This window comes from Gobius niger, assembly GCF_951799975.1.
Source record: "Gobius niger genome assembly, chromosome: 18".
In the NCBI taxonomy this organism is placed as follows: Eukaryota; Metazoa; Chordata; class Actinopteri; order Gobiiformes; family Gobiidae; genus Gobius; species Gobius niger.
In genome coordinates this window covers 13,566,279-13,588,422 of record NC_136869.1, presented here as the reverse complement: position 1 = coordinate 13,588,422, position 22,144 = coordinate 13,566,279, and the positions used below count along the sequence as shown (strand labels likewise).

Below are 22,144 nucleotides of genomic sequence, written 5' to 3'. Positions count from 1 at the left end.
CTTACAGAGCAAGAATTGTCCTGCTTCAATATAATGACATTTTTTATTTTAGGTTTGGAGTAAGGAAAAGGACCAAAAGCCTTTAAAAAGAGATGGACAGACCTCACAGCGGAACGGTTTGTATCCACAGGTATAGCTCTCGCCTCTGGCCAGACGTGGATGAGGCTGTCCTGTCCGGCAGTAGGCACAAGAGCCCCCAGATTCAGGGTGTTTCTCCTTCATGTGGGCGTCCAGTGTCTGCTGGTACTTGTAATGCCAGTTACATTTGGGACACTTAAGTGTCTTGCAGGAGTTCCGTGAATGCATCATCGTCATGTGCCCTCCCAGTGACCGTGAAGATCCTAGGACAGTGTCACATTTGGGACACTCCACCCCACTGCCTGGAGATCCCTCTCCTGGCCCAGGAGTACCAGGAGTACCTGGGGTCCCGGGAGTGCTGGGGTTCCCCGCATGTTGGTGCAGAGGACCGGGACTCTCGTCTTCTCTTCGTAACATGATCATATCCAGGGGATGGGCAGATGGCGATGACCCATCCCGTCCTATTAGCGTTTCACTGTTTGAGTCATTGCTGTTCTCTCGTTCTCTGGCAGCTGCCACAGCAGAGGCCAGGCGGCTCTTGTCCATCTTGTCACACATAGACAGAGAGGAAGAGGAGGCAGAAGCAGGGCCTTTACTCTCACTGTTAAATGTAAGCACACTGTTGGATAAGGGGGAAATACTTTGGTTTAAAAGAGGAAAATCTTTGCTACTGGTGCTATCAGCTCGCTGGCCTGTCAGTGCCATTGTCATGGCCTGCTCCTCCTCCTCATCTGCCTCCATCTCCACTCCTCCACTATTTGAGTACGAATCTTCATCCAGGTCTGGACTGTCTCCTCCCACTGCACCAGGCTCCCGCTTGATGGGCGGGTACTGGCTCAGGTCCAGCCCATTGGGTTGCAAAGTGCATGTGTCCCTAATGTGGCCTTTGCAGTCATTTTCAGAGTTCCGACCTTCCAGGTTGCCAGCAGTGGCAGCAGCAGCACTTCCTCCAGGGGTCCTGTGGGCACCAGCCCCTCCCCCGAGGTTTGGGTTGGTCTCAGCCTTTGGCATGGTTTGGGTTCTGGGGGTTTGGTCATTGGAGGAGCTGCTGGCGCTGCCCTTTAAAAAGGCAAAACCTGCTTGAAGAGAGTCTGCACTCTCCCCACTGTGGAAAGCGTTCCACAAGCTGCGGAGCCCTGCGTCTGGCCCTAGGAAGTTGGCAGGTGTGGGAAAGTGGGGTAGCACAGAGTTGGGGGGTTTTTTTGGTTCCAGAAAGCTTATAAGAGGTTCTTTGTCCTTGCCGATGCCCTGGATGATAGCTGAGATGTGTTTGTTGCTCAGCTGTTTCTGCTCCTGCTCATTCAGGGTCATGCGGTGGTCGTGGACAGCATGTGTCACGAAGGAACGGCTATAACCAAAGGAAAGCTTGCACAGGAAACACATGAGTACAGGCTTTCGCCGCCCATCGGATATGCAGCCCTCAAACTTGGACAAGTCCACATTGTTGGGGACATCTTTGGACACACAGGAGTTTTTGGCTGCACCATCCGCCGTTAGATAGTCTTTGTCATTCTTGTGGCGGAGGTCATAGACACGAAAACTGTGCAACACGGGACCAGCGCCCGCCAGCCCTCCAGCTGAGGTATTTGGGAAGGAGGGGTGGTCAGCCGCCAGGGATTTACCTCCCAGGGATGAGGCGATGTGGAAGGTGTTGATGATCTGGGGATAGAAGGACATGGGTGCAGCGGGCTGCTCCAACCGCTCCCCCCTTTGGCCCAGGCCGCTCTGGCCACTGCTGACCTGGGCGTTGGGGAAGGTCTGGGGGGACAGTAGGCCCCTGAACTGGAGAGCGTTGGGGAGCTCCCCCTGGCTGCCGCACTGCTCTTTGGTGTCCTCCAGGATGAAGGCAGAGCCATCGGGCTGGTAGATGATCTCTCCACACAGGTTCTCCACATCACTCTCCTCCTCCATCTCACTGTTCATCTCTGCACCAGCCCCAGTGCGCTCGTCCTCACTCTCCATCCCCACCTCCTCCCCCTCCTCAGAACCCCCAGTGGTAGGCAAGCGGGCGTTGGGGCAGTGGTGCTCCATGTATTTTTGTAAACTAGAGAAGGAGCTGGAACATTCGTTGCAGGGGATGTCTTTAGTGGGTGCCACTGGAGACATGGCAGGGGCAGAACAGTCTGAACCCAAAGCTGCTCCTCCTCCGACTCCCGGTAAAGTCCCGGTAACACTCCCTTTGTTACCAGTAGTAAAGCTTTCTCTCCGGCTCTGCTCGGATGCAGGGTCGGTGGTTGCACTGACAGTGGGGGTTGTAGTGGGCCTCAGCGGGCTCACAGCGGGCTCTCCTGCTCCCTTGTCCGGCTCTCCGCTGTTGCTGTGGCTGTCGCTGGTGTCCGGGGCGGTGGCGGAGTGGTCCTCAGCAGCACTGTCCAGCCTGGGGCCACCATGTTCCTGCTGCCGCGACGACACCATAGGGGGAGAGTCACAAGTTGCCATGACGACCACTACATAAGGATCTCATCTCATCCAGCTAAATAGGGACCTAGAAGAACAGAAGAGAGACAAAAATTTTAAGTTAATAAGATGTCATCCAAGAAAAAGAACAAAGCACTGAGGCTGAGTGTGTGATTGCACTTAATTGAGGTACAATTTGTTCTTATGTAAAATCCTGTCAGGAAGAAGTCAAAACCTCAGTGAAAAAGATAGCAGTAAAGGAACTGCCCTACTTTTTTTCTAAAAGCTTTTTGCCAAACAAAACGACCTAAACAAAACAAAGTCTTTCAAACTAAAAGAAAAACAAAAAGTCGGGAGCAAAACCCTGAGTGGTACTTCGACTTTTCTTTTTCTGAGTACTTGCACGCCAGTGTCTTTTCACTTGCTACAGTTCCAGCGCCTTTCAGATGCTTGCATGTAAATGAGCTGGCATTAAAAGCGAGCTTTAAAGAGCCATGTTAACCTTTAACCCGTTCCACCTGCTGCTTGATACTCCCTCTCGTTTTTCTGCGCTCCCTCGGCCTCACAACAAAGCTACAAAGCAATTAGAGGATTAATCCGCAACAATCCGGGGCTAAACAAAGCCAGTAGGAGGGACAGTAAAACCGTGAGGAATGAAATCAAACATGTGGCCGAGGATGTTTGTTGGTGCGCGATGGAGCCGCTGTGCACGCGCTATAATCAGTTCTAATCTGACATATCCCTGAGATGATTCCATGGAGAATAGCAATAGATTAGAGAAGCGAAATTATGTTTTTGCTCCCTGTGTCTCATTTAGTTTCTGTCTTTCTGTTGCCAAGATTAAAAATAATTCACAGGATAATGAATTTTACCAGTGCTTATCAGATAAGCATAATGAGACGAAATACAAGGTGAACGCGGGACATACATGAGAATATCCTCCGCAATGCGCCGTTTTATGGTCAAACACTCGCGTCGCCTGCATAACTGCTTTCATCATGCATTAAAGACATTGGTGGGCCCAAACGTAGCTGGGTGTGTAAATTTAAGTGATGTCTTTTATAGCCTAGCAGCAAAAAAACAGCCCTTGGACCGGCTGTTCCTCTAATCAAACATATAAAACATTTTTATTTGTTTATTCTTATAAGTGTACCCAGACCGGAGTAAATGGTGATTGAGAGCAAAGCCGTTCAGAAGCTGCGGGTTTGGCGGCTAATGTGACACATACGGCGGGATTTACTGCTTGTCAGTGCTGTCATTTTGCTGCTTATTTCATTGGGGAGCAACCTCTTTGAATTGTAGCCTGGACATAAAACACAGCGCTTTATGAATTATGCATCTCCTAACACTTTAAGCACGGAATTATGTCTCATGTAGAAGCCAGTGTGTTAAGCACTTGGCACCGATGCATTAGCCCCCATTGCTAGCAGGTTAGCAGCCCGTTCACATGTGGGCCGCGTTCCAACAATAACTTAATGTCAGGCCAGTTCATTATGCTGTTGTATCTGGCACGATTTAGGCCTTCCCAGTTCAGTCCATTAATTCCGCCTGTATCACCATAAACAGAACAAAATAAGCATGCTGTAATATTTGAAAAGAAAATATTTGATGTCTTGCTCAGAGGATGATAAAGAGCGACTTTAGCTGGAGCTCCATTCTCTGAGCTCTGCAGCTTTCACAGCAGTAGTGCCCACTCCTGCGTCTTTTAAAGCAGATCAAGTTACAGCGGCTACGAGAACCTTTCTGCCTGCGTCCCCCCCCCCCCCCCCCCCCCGAACCGGCTGCTTCCTCTGCTTCTCTAACCAGACAGACAACTTACATGAGAGCAGGGAAAGAGCATGACAGAGGTGTAGGCAAACGGATAGTGGAAGACTAAAAAAAAAAAAAAAAGTTCAGTTCTTAGTATTTTCGCAACACATCAGCTGAGGTAATTTAAGTGGCAGGTCAGATTCAGTGAAAGGCATACAATGGGCCTGGAATGCATGCATTGGAGACCGCTAGTTTGGAGAAAAAGGCCAAGGGACTCTGGCCTATTGTTTCTGCCCCCCTCCTCCCAACTCTTCCCCTTCCCTCCACCTGCTTCTGCTCTCTGACAGACAATAAATTATTGTTCTTTCTTAATATTTATGTTGCATACTAATGCTGCACAACATGACAAAGAAGGCAATGTTAAATAATTGTCCTGAATGCAGCGATAACTATTGCGAAATTTTGATAAAACATTTCAACACCGCACTTTCAACAAACCGACAAGATGCAAAACAAACACTAAATCAGAACCAAGACATTTGCACATTTGCTTTATGGATACAGCAATAACTTGCCGAAAACCTTGTGCAACGTGTACAGAAGTCGCCACCATAATGATCTATTCTATATTGGTTTATGTTGTCATGGTGTTTATGAGTGCAGCCTACAGCATGTCCACTTTGTCCTGATGTCAGCTCTCCTCCTGCCTTTGTCTCTGTGGCAGACGCTGCTTTAGCCAGCGCTGCCTCTTATTAAATGCCAAACCTGTAATTGTGGTGTTGCCACAGTGGCGTCTTTGTTTACACGAGGCTCCGTTAGGTTCAAATTCCTTATTACTTACTGTCTGACATTTTAATGCAAGGGCAGACAGAGCAGTTAATACTGATGCGAATATTTATAGCGTGTGTAAACAGTGGCACTAGGGAGATCGGCGACGAGTTTTAAAGTTGTTCCTTTCTGACTTCCGGACTTCCAATACACCGCGCTGCAAAAGTGGTTAAAATCTGAAAGCAGGCAGAATCTTTAGCCTGACCTCAAGAAGCTAATAAAGTCAAACAACAAAGTCAAAAGGCAGCGTGAGACCGCGGCTATGTGTCCGTTTCTTAAGGTCTCCTGGAAGGTCATCCCTCTCCCTGCATGTGGGCCCTCCGTCCAACACCAAATCTTTTATCAAAATGTCAGCGAGCGTTAGTCAAAGACAAAGACGAAGGGCGCTCTCAAACCCTCACATCCATCTCCTACTGTCAGGGCGGTGAATGGGGTCCGCTCTGCTCTAATTAGACCTGTTTATTTGTTACCATGCAGAAATGCAAGGGCCCTGAAAAACCCCAGAGTGGATGAAGGTGGAAGGGGATTGTCTACGAAACCCACAATACGAGAGCCATCAGAGAGCACTGGTGCATACAAACACGTAGAAGGAGCGCCATCAGAAGTGGGTTAAATGCGCCGTCCACAGAAAGAAGCGAAATCACAGGAAAATGGGGGAGCTTTTGTCTTTCTTTACCTCTGAAAGCTTTATGGTGCTGCCCTTGTTTGTGCCTGAAGGTGTAATATTAGAGGATATATGCAGCATACCCCCCCTTCCCCTCTCTCTCCCTCTCTCTCTCTGTCCGCCTGTCCTCTCCTGCTTTGCACATCTCCCCGGTGAGTAAAGGCCTTCATTACCCAAAGACACCTTATCATTACAGCGAGGCGCGGCCCAGACACCTTAAGCAAGCCGCACTCCATTTAGTGCAGGAATCTTGTTCTACAAATTACCTGCTCCACAAAAATGCCTTTTAGCAAATCAAAATCAGAATTACGTCTACATGAGGGGAAGGTTTCAGAGTGTAAAAGCTGGCGAAAGATTGGAACGAAAAGCACCAATAATGAGGAGAAATGTAAAGAACGTAGAAGTTTTTTTCCCCTTCTTTTTGGTAAGGCAACTATGCACGCCGTATAGCAAAGGCTGATGACAGGAAAATTGGCTTCACTAGTTGCTCAGGTAACTCAACACCACAATGCCCCGGGTTATTATAACTTTGTTGGAACAAAACTAAAAAAAAAGAAATCTGTGATGGTCGTATCACCTGTAACAAGCTTTGGTGTTATCTCAAAAAGATGGCAAACTAGCTCAAGTTAAAGTAAAATCAAATTCGGGGCTCGTAGTTGTCCACGTAGGCCTTTACTTTTATTGAGAGAGAGCGTAATGGATTAAAAGAACTTTGCCTGGATTTTGCATATTTACAAATGGCCTTACAGCTTACTGAGTTGAGCCTAAATATATGCACAAGCCGGACGCTTTGAAGAGCGATATTTCAAACTAAACTTGATCTGAAACATGAAAATAAACAGTCCGACACCGCTGGGTCACAGTCACCACTTACAGCCCTGGCTAAAGATTTTTTTTTTTTTCCCCAGCATCAAAGGCACAGCCAATCTACATAGCTAATGCCTTGCACTTTCCTCCCCTCCCTTCTGCAAAAACTCGAAACAGCAAAGACCGAGGAGTTGCGCAGGAGGAGAAGGAGAAAAAAAAAAAAAAGTGGGGATTTTTCTTTCGCCGGCAATCTGGAAACACTCTCAAGTTAATTAGGGTTGATTGGAAATGAACCGCACAAACAAAGGCCGGCCTATGTCCCGACTTCTATAGCCTGTGCGTAAATGAGCGTGTGTGTCTAGTGTTAAGGTAGAGGCTTTCTAGAATCTCCCCTTTTAAGAAAAATTACCCCTTCTCTCCTCCCCCCCCCCACCTCAGATTAAGGGAATGCACCGCCAAAAGAATGTGTGACGACCTCCACTGCCACGGAGCCAAACTTCCCCGGCCCCGAACGCCACAAAAGGCAAGAAGGTAATTAAGTTTGAAAGAATAGAAGCCAGCACGACAAACAATACGCCAGTGTCCGTGGGGAGGGATGGCCAGAGACATTAACATGCAGTGGTCCGAGGAAGGAGGGCAAAGGGGAGCGCAAAATGGCATTCTCCATCATCTGCTCTTTCGCTTTATCTATCTCTCTTTATTCGGAGTCAACATCTGGCAAGGGGCTTCCCACGTTCCCGCTCGCACTACTACGACTACCTCTACAGCTCCAGGACTTTTACCGCTGACAGTTTTCATATGTTGCGCCCTAAAAAGTACGCTAACAATTATCTTCCCCCCTTTGTTACCGGCTGAGAGTGCTAAGAGCTAACTAGATTGCCTCTATAAACAGCCTCGCCAACACAAAACATAACACAGGGCGCTTTCATCTTTTAGGCCACATCTCCAGCGCAGCAGTTTAACTCAATTAGTAAAGAATGTAATTTTATTTACAGACTCCCCGAGTCCAAGTGGTAACACACGCACATGCCCGCAGACGCACACTCACTGTAAGCAAACTGTCTCGAGCCCACGTGGTGCGAAAGCTAAGAAAGAAGTATTCATCGCTTATTTTTGATCACAAGACACTCCTGACGTGAAGATGAGGGGGGAAAAGTCTGCTCCTTTTCACCATTGGCGCCTCTGCGAAACGAGACGGAATTGATTTAACAGGTAAGCATGCCTGTAGTGTCCGTCCATGAGGAGAGAGAGTCAACTAATTGTGGTTTTGCCCCGCTACGTGTTCAGTAATCTGCCTTCCCTTTGTCTCTGCCTCTCACCAGAGACGTGGATTAATGCTAAAATGATGACTGCATAATCCTTGATTTGCCTGTGCTAAATAAATATTAATCTAGTGGCGCTCGCCAAGCTCTTGTAAGGTACAACATACACAATATGAAAGAGCTTAGTGCTTACATAAATCACTGCCTTATCTTTTGGATGAGGCACAATGCCACACACACACAAGGTAAAAGGGGTGGCAGGACGGGATTAATGCAAATTAATAATCCCGCTAAAAATAAAGCCAAAAAAATTGCGAAAATGTATGTTTTTCTTAGGGGGGGTTGAAGCTGAATAGAACTATACAGAATATACATAGACTTCAAACTTTAAAGCTTTTACTGTGTTTGGGAGCATTGATTGGAAGCAACAGTGGTGGTAATAGTAGTAGAAGTGGTATTAGTAGGCACAGAGACAACCATAACTTTACACATATTGAGCACTACCTCTTTCCCGCTTTGTCTACGTTTAACAGAGTCACGTGGGAAGAAGCTGCCTATATCCCATTGCTGGCTGGGTTCTCTTTTGGACACTCAAGCTGACAGGCCGTGGCAGCCCAGCGCGGAAGAGGTTAAGCAAACAGTGTCCACGTCAGTCAAGGTCTTACAGACACTGAGAGCCCTCTCTGACGCAGGCATTTCACATCCACCTGGCACCACACACACACACACACACACACACACACACACACACACACACACAGACACCCACACACACACACACACTGTATCAGCGACTTCTCTGCATTTACTGTAGGCTCTGGTCTGAGGAACTCGTACAAAACTTTTCCGCGCACGCAGCAATTAGCAGTCCGGAGAACCATCCCGTTTCAAGCATTACTAAAGCGTCAAATATTCACGTGGTAGTATAAGGTGCGAAACGCTAGGACACCCTGTGCATCATAAACGTGACAGATTGTTTTGTCTCTTTCAAGATGCACATTACTGTCTGAACACCTGTTTTAACAAGCGGCGACACAAAAAAACACCTCGGTAATTGCACGGTTACCTTTTGAGCGATGTGACCGAGCGTTGCAGTTATTTTCCAGAGGTTAACAATAAAGTTTAAAGTTCATCCTCCCAAGGTTTTTTTTGTAAAGACCGAGTTCAGCAGGACCCTAGGCCTATTATTATCTTCATAAACATAATCATAGGGAAGGGATCCTGACTGACGCCACCAGCTATGTGCCCCTCTCTAAAGCTACTCCGGAGCACTTGTCTGACACGCTACATAAAGATGTGCTAATGTCCCCAACAACACGCACAACACTTGAAAACATATTGTGCAAAATGGGGCAATTTGTGTAAACTACACATACCTTTTAGCTGAAATTCTCGTGACAGGTCTAATTTCTGGACCCGGGGAATTACTAATTAACTTAAGCTTTTTGGCTCTCTATTTAATTAGAGAGGGCTCCAAATGAACTTTAGACCAAAGCCATTTGCTTTTTAAACAAACCCCCTTTTTCTGACAGCTGTTGCGAGTTTACCCTCTTCTCACAGAAACCACAAGCAAAGCACGCTTGTTATTTATGCCATCATTGGCTCTTTTTCTGGTTACCGTGGGAGGGAGGGAAAAAAGAGAGAGAATAGAAAAGAAAAAAGGAGAGAGGACTGGAGTTGAAAAGTCTATGTTTTAATTGGATTTCGCTATAAAAAAAACAACAACTGTCAGATGTAATTAGTGCGGTTTGAGATTAGCGCCGCAATATTCCTTTATCAAATAAACACCATGTCACGCAAATCCGGCGCTGGCCCACTGAGAGGGAACATACACCGAACGGACCATTACTCCACTGTGCGCTGTGGGAAATTAAAGCGACTATTTCTCCATTTAATGTTGAGTACCTGTGTTGTCATCACCTGCCCTATTGTTCTCCGCGCTCTTGTCTGTGTGTCTATGCTGTTGTCTGTGTGTTGTTGTTTTTTCCAACGGGAGATCACTGCCAGGTAAGGCTGCGCCATATTAGAAAAGCAGATGCACGGGTAATCATGTTAAAAATCTCACGGAAAGCATTTGTGATAGCAATAGTGAGGCTTACCGAATCATAAAGAATGTGCCTTAAGAGATATAGGAGTAAACTGCTGGGAAACTCAGAAAAACAAACTTAGCATTTAATGTTTACATCGGTATAACATTGGTTTGGTGGAGAGTAAGGCGACACAATATATCGCCGAATAGTTATCGCAAAAGATCAGGTGACGCTGTATCTCTATCTGAATCTATGGCTTAGTGAAATATTGCTATTTTTCCTCATATCGGCAGCCCTATTGGAGAGCATTATGATTAAGGATTAGATTTGGCTGATTTTGCCATATATTTGCAACACACTCCCTCCCCCTATTGTCATGCCAGGCAACCAAAAACAACGTCAGCAATTTCTGAGTTTTGTCCAACCCCAAAACGCTGCACACCTCTACTATGTTATTCTAGAACAGAAGTAACCACAGTCCTGAAAGCCAAGTCTATAGTCTCATCTGTCAGCAACTTGCGACAATTGTTTATTAAAGAAGCGGTCCATTCTTTGCTTTTCCTGACAATTCTTCCAAAGCCGCCCCTATATCTGCTCATCTGAGGCGCACTTTATTTAGTCTAGAGGCAGGGCTCTGATACATCAGTGAAACCGCTGACCAAACGCACGCTGTTAATACCTGCTATTTTATACACAAGAACATTCCTCCCACTGCTCTGGTCTTCTTCTCTGTCAGGGAGCGGGGGGAAAAAAAGCGTGTTTTTTCATCGCAAAAGGAAAATAATTAGAGATTATTCCACCAGCTCTGTGCCAGACAAAAGTTTCTGAGGGATGGTTCAGAATGGGTCCAGTCGACCTACATTGGGGGAGGACTCATTGGCACACCTGACCTCGAACAGAAATGATAAATAATAATTGAATTATTTGGATGTCATCGTGTAAGCAGGGCCTAAATTCCTCCTGGTAAACGGCATCTCATCTCTCATTACGCTGTTTGTTTAAGCCCACAAGTCATGCATAATGAATTAGCCGCTCGCTCCCTTATGAGCCCGGCGAGTGGCCTTGATATCCCAATGTTATTGCCTTCAGGAATAGCATATGCCAATCACTGTATAGGAGATATTCACTCAAACACCTGTCACACATACAAATAGCCTCACATTAACACCAAGTGCAAATGAACGAAGATGTAAAGGAGGAAGGAAAAATATATGCTTTCCTATTTCCCATTTCCCGCGTATGTATTACTAGGGGTGCAAAATCTAAATGAACATGAAATTGAATAGTCACAAAAACAGCCTGCGTGTCGTACAATACATTCTACCTCTACACACATCTTCTGAAATGCATGTGATTCTTGTTTTCGTGTGGAAGTTCATATTTCAATCTCCTCTCCAACGTTTCCAGACCGCTTCAAATGTGCTCTTTGAACGGAACCGCAAATCTAATCGTGGCATTAAATCGGCGAGGAATATAACTATTTTATCATTATTTTTTATTTTATTATTTTTTTTCCCGAAAGCATGCTGCCCCAATTACTAGCGATCATTTTAGGTTAGCTGGCTACTATCTGAGGGTCTATTAATGTGGTGTCCTGTGACTGGGCTTCTCAATCCCTGCCTTTGTCTCGCACCAAGGAGGAAGAAGAGACTGTCTCATTTGTCATGAGACCTCTGCTGTTACTGCTATTGTGGTGGCGCTTTCCTCAAATCTGGAGATACTTAGTCATTCGTCAACCCATTTTCTTTTTTTTCTTTTGTTTTTTTCTTGTTACTTAACTCTACGTACTGTGGTTGAAGTGAGGTGGAGTGGTCTGTCTGGATTTGCACCTTTTGAAAAGACTTCAGTCAATCTCATGTCGTTTCGCACAAGAGGGACAAAATGTTCCAAATACATAAATAATGAGAACAGAAGCGCTGCATTCTTGTAGATTGGGTAAGATGAGCACTTTGAGACACGTGCTGGACTTAAAATGCCTTTGAAAGTCGCTTTAATAAGAGCAGGACAAACCCCGTCTCAAATGAATCAAAGTTTGCAAACAGTTCATTCTTGTTGTTTTTTTTATCTTATATTCTCTACGCGAACCAACTTCAGCATGTCGGTCAACAAAATCACAGATGCAAATGAAAGATGATCCTCAGCGCACGAGGGAACATGAGACAGACAACACCGACGGAAAGGCCATAAAGCTAAATCCGGAAGACAATGGATACGAGCTGAAAAAGGCCAAGTCTATTTTATTTGACCTAAACCTGAGAATCGTAGCCACCCCGAGGGCCCGGCGGACCGCAGATCAAACACACAGCCCCTCCAAAACATTGCCCCGATTGTTCTAACCCCCAACTCCAGACAAAATCCCCTGCTCCAACTTTCAAATGAAAAGAATAAACATATTATTGTAAATGAGCTACCCAGAGTGGTGTTTTTTTTTTTTTTTTTTCCACGGCTAATATCCTGTATGGGATGGCGGATGCAAAATAGGCAGGGGAGCCTGAGAACCGAGCGAGGGGAGGAGAGAAAAATCCCCCACTTTCTATTTTCCCTTCAGAGACCGAGAGATGCAGACAGTGAGATGTGTGTAAAAGACTGAGAAACGCAATCCTGACTGGCGCGGGACCAACAGCAACAAAAACATTTAGATAAGCGTGCTCAATAATGAACGATTTCAATGAGGACAAAAATTACATTTCCTACAGATAACATGGCCTCTTCCCATAACAGCACCAGAAGAGGGTGCAGACCACGTCACGCTCCACACTGCTGCTCCACGATGTCAGGGGAGGCCTGTAATAACCATATTAGTATCCGTTTACCTCACCAGAGACACTACTTTACTCGTCAGGAGGAAATATAGACTCTGTATGACAACTTGACTGGCTTCGGTTGGAAAAGAAACAAATCGCACTTCAAGCCCGAGCTATGGCGCTATAGCGGTGGCACGGCTCAAACGATTACCGATCTGCAACACACAGCACAAGGGCCACTCAGAATAACACTCCACGCACGCACACACACACACACACACACACACACACACACACAAGCGGGGCCGCTGCGCCGCACTTGATCCTCACAGGTGGCACGGGTCACAGCAAGAATGCCTTCCCCACCTTTTCCCATCCGCTAAGCACTCACTTCCTTTCATGCCACAGTCTGTCAAGTCGTTGGAGAGGAGAAGAGGCAAGAAAAGCAGAGATATGGCGTGGAATGGAGACAGATCGGGAGAGTGGGAGTCTTTGTCCCGCCCCACTCGGCTCCTGCGCCGTTTCCTCCTCGGGTTTTTGGCCCTTCATTAGCATATGAAAGGCAGGGGAAGGCGTGCAAAAGGTCAAAGAAAGAGGATCCTGTCCAATGAGACACAACAAAAACAGGCCACACCAGCCTTTGTGGCGATCATGTTCTCCACCACCCAAACTAAAGCTCCTCCCATTCATAACATCATTTCCATAGCCCATATGCACACACAAGTGATGACGGTTGATCATAAATTACTCACGGAGTTGAGTGGGGTCAAACAGGAGTCATGTGGGCCCGGTGACAGCCCTAACTGCACTCACGCACCTGCCAGCCCGCCGCGCACTTCCCTCTTCCCCCACAAAATCCAACCAAATCCTCAGCAAACATCTCAATAAAGAAAATCTAAGAACATTGTTGTTTGATTTGATCCATAAAGCCACTCCCTTCCTTCCATGTAAATGCTACCTGCGCCACACATAATTGCACACTCTAGAGCATCAGGGGTACAGTTTCAGGGGTGCAGCTTAAGGAGACAGGTTTGTAGTAACTATATTATCATACATATTGATGACAGCCTCCATCTGCTGGCATCCGATCTCTCAGCCCAAAACACCGGCCTGGTGTTTCCTGCTCCTCCTGCAGTAAACAGTGCAGTACCGGCAGCAGTGTCCACAGACTCCGGCCAGAGAGGGGAGGGGGCTAAGGGGTAGAGCATTTCATCTCTCTTTCATCTCTGTCACCCAGTCAAGCGTTCAATGCCCCATTCAGCGCCTGCCCAGCATTATGCAAAATAATGCTAATCCCCTTTCCCGTGCTTTCACACTTGTATAAACCGCCGTTCCTGCCTCTGAAAAGCAATTATATCAGTTTACGTTCCTGTCAAAAAACAGAATCAGCATGCAAGTACTAGTAGCACCAACTAGACCCAATCTGGAGCCACCTTTGGAGAGTGGGACGCACAGAGCGTTACACGTTTGTCCGCTCCGTCTCCCTGCTGTTGGATGGAGGATAGTTACAAATACTGTAAGGTGTTTTTGCATATTGATACAAAATAAGCACCAGAAGTGCAAACATGTCCAAAAAGACACATGTTGCTTAATGGTGACAAATGAAAGTATGTTGTTAATCAGTAGCTGCAGTTCTTGAGTCACTGTGGTGTCGCTCAGACACACTGCTGTGTTACACATGTGACATGCTGACTGACACAAGCGCACTGTTGTCGTCTCCTCTCTCACATATTGCCACCACATGCACAGGCTGCCAACGCACGAGTGCACATGCAAACGCACTGCCATACAAATACAAAGACTACAAGGAAAGATGGCAGGGTATTTTTGAATATGCAAATGTCCATAGAAGTGGAACATGTGTAAATAGGGGTCATTGTGAGCTGGTTTGATATTGGGCCTCTCTGCCTCTTTCAGCCTGTCTGATGTTATGGGACAAGAAAGCACACCCGTCACCACTGACGACAAATCAGAGGACATTAGTCAGCACAATTAACCAGGTCGTCATGGTGACTAATGAAATTGAATGAAATGAAATTTGGCAAAGCGGACAGCCCGTGTCTTAAATGGGCTGGTTATGTGCTAGCACGGGGTGCTGCTGGCTGGTTGCCTTACACACAGCCATTATTCTCTGCTCCGTCGCGGTGGCACAATGGACTCACTTGTATCTTAGCTGATACCCACTGGCGGTACAAGCTCTCTGTCTGACAATTTGCATATGTTAATATAATTAAGTGCTAATTACACTAAAACTCGCATATTCACAAGCAGCCTCCCCGGGAGCAATGAAGGCTTGATCTGGTTCCAAGTCTTTAACCCGCTTCCTCCTCGCCGCTCTCAAAAGGTGCATGTGTGTGTCAGTGCTGCTGCCCCAGGGCTGACACAGGAAGCCCCCCTTGTTTGAGACACAATGCTGAGCTGCTGTGGACTTTTTAGCTTCTCCCCCTACAGGCCTCCCAGAGCCAAGAGCCAGGACCCTGACACATGCTACTAGTCAAAACAGTCACCTTTGGACCACATTCACAGACAGTCTCTCACCGATTACATGGAAATAGTCTCGGACATTAACACACAGTTACATTCATCATTAACAATCACATCATTAACATGAAAATAAATAAATGAAATACATCACTGACAGTTCAAATAGTATAAAAAATACAATACATTCTCTGTCCAGGCCATCTGTTTGAGTGGTGACAAAAATCTACATGATTCCCCCACTGAGTATGCATGTGTGGATGTGAGCATGGCGTTTTGATAATGGAGCACAGGCAGTTGTGCTTTTCTCTTGGTAATGGCCGTGAATCGGCGAGGAAGCCAAGCGGTCGTGCTACAATTACAGCTCTTTTGTCCCTTTTCCTCTGTCTCTCTTCTAGTTTTTGCTTGCTGACATCTCCCTATCAAGGCTCAGTTAAAACAGTGCACTATGCTCCTCTCTGCTGCGGACAGGAATGGAGAGGGGCACTGGGGGGGAGAGTGATGGGGGGTCACACCATGCTGTTGGACATGCACTTACACATGCACACAGCAGATGGTACAGGAAGGAGTATTAAATAAACACACACACACCTATTGGCAGACAGACGCCTTGGAGTGCGCCAATGTCCCTTAATGAATGTCTATAGGGAGTCAAAGGGTCCAAGCTCATTTAGGCGCCTCTCAATGAGATGCAGCATTATGACTATGGTGATACCCCCCTCCCTTCACAATAATCATACACGGGTCATGGTGTCAAAGTGATTCATTTCGATCACACACATACGCCAGATGTTATTACACACAAGAGTAAATCTCTCCTGTAGACGGCAACGGGCTCATGCAAAAAGAGAGAAAGTGTTCTGAAAAAAAATATATTGTTAAAGCTGCCCGGCGTGTGGTGTGCTACGCTGCCCGCTGAAGCATGACGCTGGTAATGCAGGTTGGGATGTAGCCCGGAGTGTGTATGTGTGTCTGAGGGGAGCCCCTTCTCACTAATACCTGCTTCTCGGATTACCACAGCGTCTTAAGTATTCAACCGGACTCATATTTTCCCTTTCTACCTTTTTAGTCAAATTGGCTGTCTTTACAGCGTAAAGCTGCGATATAGCTGTCCTTACCAGCGGCCTATAGGGATCCACACACAAGAACATTAACATGCAGCGATAGCCTGGTAGCAAAGCTCCTCTCTTATTTTTTTTCTCTCTCTCGCTCTTTCTGCAGCAGAGACTTCTAAATCATCCAGCCTCCTCTATTAGACGGGAGACTTATTGAGGTAGAAACCATAAAAAATGAAGAAGGGAAATTTAATCCCTGAAATATTGATTTGCACATTAATATCAGATAGGCATAGGGCAATCTAGCCGGGTGGAAATGACACATTGTCGACCCCTAGGAGAGGCCTGAGCCAATCTTCTAGCTGCATGTGTCTTAGAGTAGGAGTTATAGGAGAGACTGTCTCCCTCTCCATCCTCTCCTCCTCCCTGTGCCCCTTCAACCGCTCGCTTAATGAACACTGCAATGCTGAAAATGCATGAGCTTTTAATAATCAAGATGCATTTAGAAGCCAACAGCTATTGTCCTCACAGGGCTGTTTGCACATCTTTCACACTATATGTTTTTGATGACCGTCGTTGTGTAGCTGTGAGTAAAATGAACAGCACGAGTTAACTGCGCAGACAGAATACACAGTCAGGCTTTCAGCTGCCTGAAACTTGGAGAAAACAAAAATAAGGGCCTGAGGTTTTGCACACAGAGCTAAAAATGGTTGATTCCAATACAAGGAAACAAAAGACAACTACATATTTAAATGACAAACTGGAGTGCAATTAGACATCTTCACATTATGTAAAATGTTCTAAAGCCATGGATACATGTGTTTTATTGATAAATTAATTGTTTGTGCATCAGCAATGTACACACAACTAATTTAACAATATTTTTATGAGCAGTGAAAGAATTAATCAGAAATCCTTAATTTGTGTAAAACCCAGACTTCATGTAAATCATAGCTAATCAATTAGAATGTGACACCTAATAATTCAGAGGAAAAATCTTTTATAAAAATAAACGTACCAAATTAAATTAAATTATTATTATGAGTATGATAATAAGAATAATCATTATTGTTATAGACCAGTGTTTATTGTAATGCTGACATATAATCTAATATTTAAATTCATGACCTAAACGTTGGCTGGATAAAAAATAATAATAATAGGCCAAATATTTAATTTTGACAAAAAAGTCATAATTTTGTAAAAAATGCCACAAATTGTTAAAATGCTTCCAAGGATTGCGATATTATTCCAAAAATCTCGGAAGGGTACAAGTGTGTGCAGGTCTAAACTGTGACGCACGAGCTCGGAGAGCTCGCGGTCTGGTCCACATACCAGGGTTGGAGACTGACTGGCCCCTTGGCCCTGATCTTTTTCTTTTTTTTCTCTCTCCAATGCGATCGATGTCCCCCGTCACCGCCGCGTCCCCGTGCGCACAGTCAAGTCTATCTCGCGCCCCGGGAAACACACACAGCCTATACCTGAGCAACGTCTGCTCCAAATGGTCTCTAAATGAATCAACCCGACCACTTTGAGGACGTTTTACACCTGCGTCCGAACTTGGGACATTTATATCTGCCGTAGCCTCTTCAATGGGATGTCAACGATGACAGAGTCGATCAGAAACGGAACTAAAATGCCAAGGACAGAAAACAGAATCGAGCGAATATGATGCGCTTGTGCGTGTAGTTGATCCCACCAGCGTAAAAGACAAGAGCCAGGAGTTGACTTCGTATGAGCGACTCACTGTGCACCCAGCTGCCCGGGGATCGCTCTCTGTGCCCGGTGACGCTACCACCTACGCCTCGGTAAAGTGACGCGACTTCACAGAACGCACAGCAGGACACGTGCAAGCAGTGAGATCAGGATATGTGCATGAAGCATCTTTTAACAGCAAAAGATCTTATATGAAAAGAGAGTGTTTTGTCTAATAGTAAACAGGTCTGTTGCCTGGTCGTATCGCATCAGAGGTTTAACTCCGTATCCTTTCAGCAGCAACCGCCAAGAAGGTGCACTAGACTCACTAGACAGCATGATTTATAAAAACATAGCCTTTGAGACAATCTCCGGATCCAAACTCGTCCGATTAGAGTACAAACGTGTTTTGCATTGATCTAAGAATTCACAAGTAGCAGGAAAGAAAGATGAAGCCGGACCCCGGTGTTGGGAGAACAAGGGGAGCGGACATGTCCGGAGAATCGGACAGCCAGTTCCATATCCGCACCCAAAGCACCGAGTGTTGTTGGAGAAGTTCCGACAAACAGCTCAATAACTAACGCGTAAACTTGGTAAGGCAGTCGTTGACCCGCAATACCACCGTAATACACGGACACGAGCGTAAAAACGCCTCCGCCGCTGTCACTCGTCTTTTTACTTGAGCCAAGCGCCTCCGAGTTGTAGCCTACTATAACATGATGATATCCGCCTCTGTTTGTGGACTAAAAACACCCAGCACCTGTTCTCCAAATAGCCCCCGATGTCAAAGATTCAGCAGCGAGACAAAGAATCGATACGCGACCCCTTAAATTTAACACACACACACGCCAAACTACTCAATAAAAGTTAAAGGGGAGAGGTGCAGAGGAAAAAACTTACTTTCTTCCCCCTCCAAAGCCGTCACCTCCGCTTCTCTCGTGGCTTTAGAAAACAGTCACATCCAGTGGCTCGCGTAAGAGGACAATCAAAGGTGAAAAAGGAGAAAATTACAATAATCCTCCAAACTTTAAAGTTGGAAAAAGGGGTAAAATCACAAATGTCAAAGCATTTAGAGAGCTATCCCTTATTTTGGTTCCGGTAGCGCTGAAACGACGTGTCGACGGGCTGCCTCGCAGTTTCTCTTGTGGACGTGGTCTGGAAACGGAGGAAAGGAAATGAAAATCCGATATGTCTTTATTCTGCTAATTATTATCGTTTTAGCCCTGTTTAAAAAAATGGCTGATTAAGTTGAGTGCGCATGTCTTTGTGTGTCTATTTCCCGATATGCACTCTGGGAATGGGTAGAGAGACAGTCAGAGAGAGAGGGAGAGAGAAAGAGGGAGGGCGCACAGAGACACGGGAGGGAGGGGGGACAGAGGAGAGAAGTGTAATTAGTGAGTTGATCAACAGTCTCCACATCGCAAATGACGCGCACACGGAGCACTCGGAGCCCTGGCGGCCGTGGAGGACTATGCGGCGCGCGGAGAGCTTTACGCCGCGGCTCTTCGACCGAAACAAGTGGCCAAATCTTATGTACAACAATAAACAACTGTTTCTGAAGTCAAAACACACTTCAAGAACAATTATCCACAATTGTGCGCACGCTCTCTCCCCTCCACGGCAAATAAAAATACATTTAAACATGTAACATAATTATTATTCTGAATAGGCCAATCAAATAATTATAATAAAGAAATACAAATTCAAGGTGTCCTCATACAGTAATTATTTCCAATGCTCTCCAGATTAGTTTGCTTATTATTAAGAAAACACAAATGCTGTGTGTTGTGAAGCTGCAATAGCAATGTGTAAAATGTGCTCAAAATGTCCAAACAAGAGTTTCGGATCAGCTTTATATTATTGATCATTTAAAATATAAATTAAAGCAGATAGAAGAAACACATCTGATACGTAGACCACAACACACACATGCACAACGCAACAAGCCAGTCCTCAAAATATGATTATAGATTTCAAACCCAACTGGAGGACCAACTCTCTAATTTCTCTTCTAAATTATTTATTTATTATTATTTTCCATTTAGATCAGACAGATTACAGCAGATACACTTGTTTCAAATGCTTCCCAACTGGATTGGTGCCCTTTCAGTACGCGGAGGCCCTGAGAGGGTTCTAAAGCCAAACTGCAAAATCCAATAGGGTCACACCAAATATCCCCTCACTGTCCAAGGCTATGTTTAGTGTCGTTTACATTGACTCTGGGTCTGCTGGCCCTATATGCTTTGAAGGTTTCCCTCTTGTTTCTAAACAGTGGCTTTTGGGCAAAGGGAAGACTTTACACAGTCTCAATCGGGGAGAAAATCAAGAGATCTCCTTCATGGGGGGAAAAAAAATCGAAGCTGGGGTGAATTGAACTGCATGAGCCGGGGCTTGGGATGTGATGATAAGGCTGCTGCTGCTGGCAAGTGAACTACTAAAGGTCTACTTCGGAAGCCACATTGACTAGGACTTGCACCCCCGTACCGACTGGATCCTTAAAGAAGCCAAGAGATCCGAGCCCGACCCGACCCGGGGCTGTTTATTCTGGCTTTAACACGGGTCTCTGATAGAAAGGGAAGAGGGGGAGTGGGTGGGTCGAGGTGAGGGAACAGAGGCGTCACTTTTCACCCGGATCCAAGGCTCCTGCTGCTGCCGCTACCGCTGCAGCTGCCTCGCCGTCCTCCAGGGGTGATCTCCGTGCGTGCAGCCAGTGGAGGCGTCGCGCAAACATGGTATGAGAAGCGAGGCTGGTCGCTCATTGCGGTTATGGTCGTTTCTGCTGCGTAAAAGTCAAGCAACGAGCGACATAAAGCATGATGGACTATTTCTTTTTTTCCTCGGGAAACCTCCTTTACGCATCTGACCGGGACGTATGCATTTTTCGTTATATTTTTGTGTTTTCTGTCAAGAAAAGCGGATTTGGAGAAGCAGCCGCTTATCTTAACCTCCTTCGTTTGGTAAATCCCCCGGTGTCCTCCCTCCCCTTTTACCCCGCAGACGATGCTCTTTCTCCGGCGCAGCGCACCATAATAGGCAGCGTTAACTAATATTTCGGCCCCATTTCCATATCAGCAACATCTGCAATTAATTATAGATTTTTATCTGCGCACGCTGCTCGAGCTCCGAGGTCTGTTGGTTTGCGCGCGAGCTTGTAATGTAGCCTAAGTGTTGCTCATCTTTATACCGTCTGTAAAATGTGGAAATCGTTCTGTTTTCGACATCCAAACATGACTACATTATTAGAAAGTGTTACCTCTTCCGCAGAAGCATGAGTGGATCAATAAACATTATGGAAAATTGACAGATTGTGTCTTCATAATTCCATGCAGTGTTTAGGAAACAACACGTTTCTTTGTTATTCTCCCTGTAGTAGAATTCTAAGCGCGTAGAAATGCTTTTTTAAAATGTATTTCTGACCGCAGTCACCTGGTTGTTACTCCCGCATGCATTTGTCCTAAACTCCGGCGCCCTCATGGGGCTGTGGGGCTGACCTCTGGCTCTCCAGGGCGCGTGCACACAGCAGAAATGCTCCCAAAGCCCAGAGCCGTGACCCAGTACCTGTCACACTGACCCAATGGTCAAGTTCCGTTCACCAGCACTCACAGCAAGGCCCACAAACTCAGCAGCAACAGTAAGAAACGGCTATAAAGTTCAGCATGTGTCTATTGGTAATCCATCTGAAAATGAAGATATTGTAGCCTACATAACAATACATCCACCACAAACATAGCACTGCTTCCAAATATACATCGTCTGCGGGTATAGTTGTTTTTCAACTCACGTCCAAAATTTCAAATCAATAAATGCAAAAAAAGAAACAACTTTTCTAATTTTAGCCAAGCGACAAAATGTCCACTGTGCAAAATCCAAAACCTAATTTAACTTAAAAGGACTCATTGTCTTCAGTAAAAAGCGACAAAAGATTGAAAACAATGCCTCAAAATAAACTTTTTTGCTTCTACTCCTCTCCGGACACTTCCACCTCAACAAACAACAGCACACCATAAATATGCAATCAGTATAAAAAAAATCTTAGCATTTTCTTACCTCGCTTAAATCCACAAAAAAAGTCAAAAGAATAATAAGCCAGTGAGTGAAATAAAGTGTTGATTCTTGGTACCTTTGGTATAAAGCATTCCGTTTTGCTTCTTTCCTGTCTTTCTCTTGCTCAGCAGCGATCCGATAATAGCATATGGAAAGTGTTTTCAAAATGCCCAGATTTGGCACATTGTCATTGAAAAGAGAGGAGCGCAGTGATGCGGTGCTACAACAGGGGAAATGAGTTGCGGATTGGACGCAGCCCGCCTCGGCGCGGACTTATCCCACTTTAATTTAATATTCCGCAATCACACAC

General features: G+C 45.7%; 1 protein-coding gene across 3 annotated transcripts in view; it reads right to left on the bottom strand.

The window, feature by feature from the left end:
* Positions 1 to 22,108, bottom strand: part of zfhx4 (zinc finger homeobox 4) — a 74,064-nt gene extending 51,956 nt beyond the window's left edge. The window contains exons 1-2 of one of the 3 annotated variants that reach the window (XM_079576046.1): positions 21,838 to 22,108; positions 103 to 2,563 (exon numbers count right to left, since the gene is read on the bottom strand). In XM_079576046.1, coding sequence (XP_079432172.1) covers positions 103 to 2,517 — 2,415 coding nt within the window. In that variant the 5' untranslated portion in view covers positions 2,518 to 2,563; positions 21,838 to 22,108. Of the gene's footprint in view, positions 1 to 102; positions 2,564 to 18,690; positions 19,082 to 21,837 lie in introns of those variants that run through there. The other 2 variants (XM_079576045.1, XM_079576044.1) reach the window with 2 other exon arrangements.
* Between the last annotated feature and the right edge of the window lie 36 nt (positions 22,109 to 22,144).